This window comes from Mesoplodon mirus (genome assembly GCF_964341445.2).
Source record: "Mesoplodon mirus genome assembly, chromosome: 2".
In the NCBI taxonomy this organism is placed as follows: domain Eukaryota; kingdom Metazoa; phylum Chordata; class Mammalia; order Artiodactyla; family Ziphiidae; genus Mesoplodon; species Mesoplodon mirus.
Window position 1 is genome coordinate 69,199,859 of NC_138977.1, and position 4,131 is coordinate 69,203,989.

The window sequence follows — 4,131 nt, forward strand, 5'->3', positions numbered from 1 at the left end:
GAAGATGGTGAAAAGACTTTGGGATAGTTATTTTCAGGCCTCTTTTGAAAGAAGCCTTTGAAAACTAGATTAAGCACTTTGAATTTCATCCACTAGACATTAGGAAGCCATTCCATTTTTCTTTTTTCTCTTTTGAGAACAGACTCTGTACCTAAACTTCCACTCTTAAAAGAGCCCTGTTTTGAAAATACTGACTTAATTAAGTTGGAGACATTTCTGAAGAAATCACATTATTTTCTTCTAAAATTTTAATGTTCCACTGTTTAAATGGCATTTCCAGAGAAGATTTCAGTAAAATGAATGTTGCCACAAGGACCCTATAATTCCCTAAGGATGCAATATTAATTAGAGAAATATATGCCTCTGAATTCATCCAATTTGCATTTCATTTTATGGATTATTTTTTGCAAACAGTTTACTAAATGACTGCAGTTGCAGATGGTTAAATTATTACCATCAGATGGCTGCCATGGCTGATATTACAGAAAAGGATAGAATCTGATTCTTTATAAATAGTAGAAAATAAGTCTTCAGCTTAAAAAAAGGGGGGTGTATCTTTCTGCCATGGCTGGCCTTTTGATGGCAATGATCTCAATACAAGGTGACAAGGAATTAATCTTGTGAAAGGGCAGATCGGCCAGGAAAGCTTTCCAAGTCAAATTTCCCTTTTGTATCTAGAAGGCAGCTACCCTAGCTATTGTGACTTCCTTTAACAGGCCTGGCTGTTATGGACATTGGAACTAGGTTGGTATTATGAGAAAATGTTAGGTCCCAGAGCCAGCCAACACTGGCTATTGTGACCAACCCTCCCTGTTAACCAAAGACTGTCCTGGTTCTGACACTGAAAGTCCCATATCCTAAGAAACTCTGAAATCCTGGGCAAAACTGGCATAGTTGACCACTTTACTCCTAGATCATAATCATCATGGACAGCTGGTGCCAGCATTCAGCACAACATACTTTTGTGTGTGTGAGAGCAAATATAAATGGGTTCCAGAAAAGCATGCAGGTCATCCATCCTTCATGCATCAGTAAAAACTGCTTCAGTACAATCTTTTAAAATATAGAATGTGCTGAGATGTGATTATTGTTTTATTTTTTTTTATTTTTTTTAATAGCTTAAGTATTTTATTTGTTTGCAACTAAGCTTGTTAACACTATATAATGAAAATGTACAAAGAATAATGTTGCAGTTTTTGGTTAGATTTAAGTCAAAGACATTCATTAATAAGGAATCTTCGAATGTGAATATTCCAGAAGCTTCTCTAAGCCATCTGATCAGGACAACTGTCTCTGAATATTACCTTACCTTGGAAGGTACTGGCATACATTTGAATTAAACACAGTTTTTTTTCAAAATAAGCCTTAATTAAAAAAACTATTCTATATTCAAACTAAAACAATTTTAATAGAACTTTCCTTTCCAGAAACAATAATAAAGGAAACAAGGCATTTTGTAAAACGTGGTCCTGAACAAGTCACAGTAAAAAATAAATGTATACTTAACTTCCACCTCCTCAAAACAGAGGCTACTTTCTGTTCCTCAGCCTTGGAAATAAGGTGAAGAACAGTCTGTAAGCAACTTCGGGCAGGGGGTTGCCAAAACAAAGCTCAAGCAATTGAACATGGACATCTCTTAAAAGAATTTGGGGGAACCTGACCAAAGGATCCAAATTCTATTTCTAATAACTGATACAAAGGTGAAGTGGTGCCTCCCAAGTAGCAGTGCCTCCGGGGCATGGCCCAGCCCCAGGCTCGCCTTTGTCATGCTCCCAAGCAAAGCCTGATGCTCCTCCTCCAGAGGAGACTCTTTTCCTTCTTAGAGGTTCAGTGTCCAGGGAGCTCCTTGTGTGAATGAGGTGAGCACAGACTCCACGTGGGTATTTTAAGGCTTGGAGTCAAAGTAATGTTCTAACACAGCTAGGCAGAGTCATGTGTCAAATGGCCTGTCTCGGGTTTGTTCTAATTCCTCACCACGCATCTGTAGACCTAGGACCACAGACCTTTGCTATGTCGTCATAATCACACCTAATGTCCATCCTAACTTATGATTCATATTCTGTGCCTGGAAACAGTCCCTGTATTTAACAATAACACCTACACAGAAAACAATCCACTGTTACAACTTATATGGTCACAAAACATTAATGATCTTCTGTAGACCAAGGAAATGTTTTTAACCATAATTGTCGTGCATCAAATTCACAGCCAGAATCCCCAAGATCAAAAAAATTTGCACAATACAAATAATAACTTAAAATACACATACACACACATACACACACTCTCACACACACTTCTTACAGAACTGTGCTTGGGGAAACTCCATTTGTTGAGTGCCACTGAGGGCATATTTTGCTAAACTGCTGCTCCAGGTATTTTTGTTTGGAAAATCTATCACAGTAGGGCACAGCTGTTTATTGGATGAGCAGAAAAGAAAGATATGCTTGTGGCAACCGGAAAGTTTTAAGGTATTTCAAGTTGTATAAAATGGACCTGCAGAAACATTTAAGTGTTCTCAGGATGCAAAGTTGGAGCTGAAATGTGATATCAAACCAGTTGCAAAAAGTGTACAGCAGCCATCTCTTGAGGTCAAACCTGGTACCCAGATATGCAAGAAAGCTTCAGGACACATAGCTTGTTGGCCTTGTCCCATATCGTCGCATAATCTGATCATGTGTGAATTTCACAAAAGATTCATATTGTTCTGCTAGTTTGGTATTGAGGATTTGCTCATATTCCTCCCGAATTTTATCTTCATAGTCTTTTAAGAGACGCTCACATATTATTCCAACTTGTCGGAGGGTAAAGGTGGGCTGGTCCTTCTTCATCCAGGAGGAACCTGGCGAACTAGGTGCTGTGAGTGCTGAGGAGTGAGGCTGACTTTCCGAAGTACAAGCTTCACTCTGATTAAGAACAACTTCTAAATGTCTCCACCTCTGATAACGACTATATTCTTGTTTTATGTTCTGAAAAATTTGCTCTAGGAGAGCCTGGCTGGCAACTGCTGGGAGCTCGGTGTGAGACGATGAGGGCCTCAAATATGCATCGTGGATACACAGAAGGAGGAGGAAATAATGGCTAACGACACTGATAACCGGGGTTGGAAGGCGCCGCTCGCTGCCGGGCGGGGCGGGCTGCTGCAGAGTCGGCGGTGGGGTCTGCATCTGAAGCAGCGGCGGCGGCTCGGCGTCCGGGGGCCTGAGGCCCGGAGTGGGGCCGGGCAGAGGGGCGCAGCGCCGCCGCTTCGGGGAGCCAGGGCTCAGCAGCGCCGCCTCGAACTCCATGGGCCGCTTCAACGTCGCCCCGCACGCCATGCCGCTGAAGGGCCAGGGACCAGGAGCCGACGCGACTTTAACTGCGGCCCAACCTCCCGCTCCTCAGCGGAGCCCGCAAGCCAAGCCGGCTCCAATGGCGGCTCCAGCACCGGCCTGTTTTATTTTTTAAGTTAAGAGCAAGTGAGAGATTTTGTTTATGAATGCTATGTACTAACACTATTCAGGTTAAAGCACCATTTAAAAGGATTTCAAATATTAATAGAAAAATTCACTTTTAATGATCCCCACTTACAGAAAAGCACTTCAAATTGCAAAATAAAGTTATTTTGGTAAGCAACTAAAGTTAGACTTCATTCTAAGTGAATGTCAGTGCAATTCACCTAGATAGTGCTAAATCAAGCACAGGTCTTTTCAATATTTACTAAACATTCCACAGGTATTTTTAATTGAAGTATAGTTGATTTACAATATTAGTTTCAAGTGTACAAATAGTGATTCAGTATTTTTTACAGATTATACTCAATTAAAGGTTATTACAAGATAATGGCTGTAGTTCCCTGTGCTATACAATATATCCTTGTTGCTTATTTTATACATAATAGTTTGTATCTCTTAATCCCATACCCCTATCTTGCCCATCCCCCCGCTGTCCCCAAAGGCTCTTGTTAGACCTTTTCTCTGTTCTAGACCCTCTGCTGGGACTGGGGGTGATACTGCAAAAAAACCATATAAAGCCTCTATAATAATAAATATGCTAAGATTAAGAGAGGAGAAGCATGAGTAGCTCAGACATAATCGAGCATAAGGGGTCAACTGGTTGGGTGTAGATGTGGTCGTGGATGTGGATGGTAGA

General features: G+C 41.0%; 1 protein-coding gene across 1 annotated transcript; it reads right to left on the minus strand.

The window, feature by feature from the left end:
* Window positions 1-1,059: 1,059 nt before the first annotated feature.
* On the minus strand, window positions 1,060-3,423 carry LOC309814396 (akirin-1-like). Its single transcript, XM_082640223.1, has 2 exons — window positions 3,092-3,423; window positions 1,060-2,983 (listed from the first exon to the last, which is right to left on the minus strand). The coding sequence occupies exons 1-2, from the start codon at window positions 3,315-3,317 to the stop codon at window positions 2,625-2,627; spliced, it is 585 nt and encodes a 194-aa protein (XP_082496349.1). The 5' UTR covers window positions 3,318-3,423; the 3' UTR covers window positions 1,060-2,624.
* Window positions 3,424-4,131: the final 708 nt, after the last annotated feature.

What these genes read in the sequence shown, in the direction of transcription:
- LOC309814396 (XM_082640223.1), bottom strand. Translation starts at nt 3,317, where the DNA reads ATGGCGTGCGGGGCGACGTTGAAGCGGCCCATGGAGTTCGAGGCGGCG. An exon ending in CCTTCCAACCCCGGTTATCA is followed by an intron (nt 2,984 to 3,091) that starts GTGTCGTTAGCC and finishes AGGCTCTCCTAG; the next exon opens with AGCAAATTTTTCAGAACATA.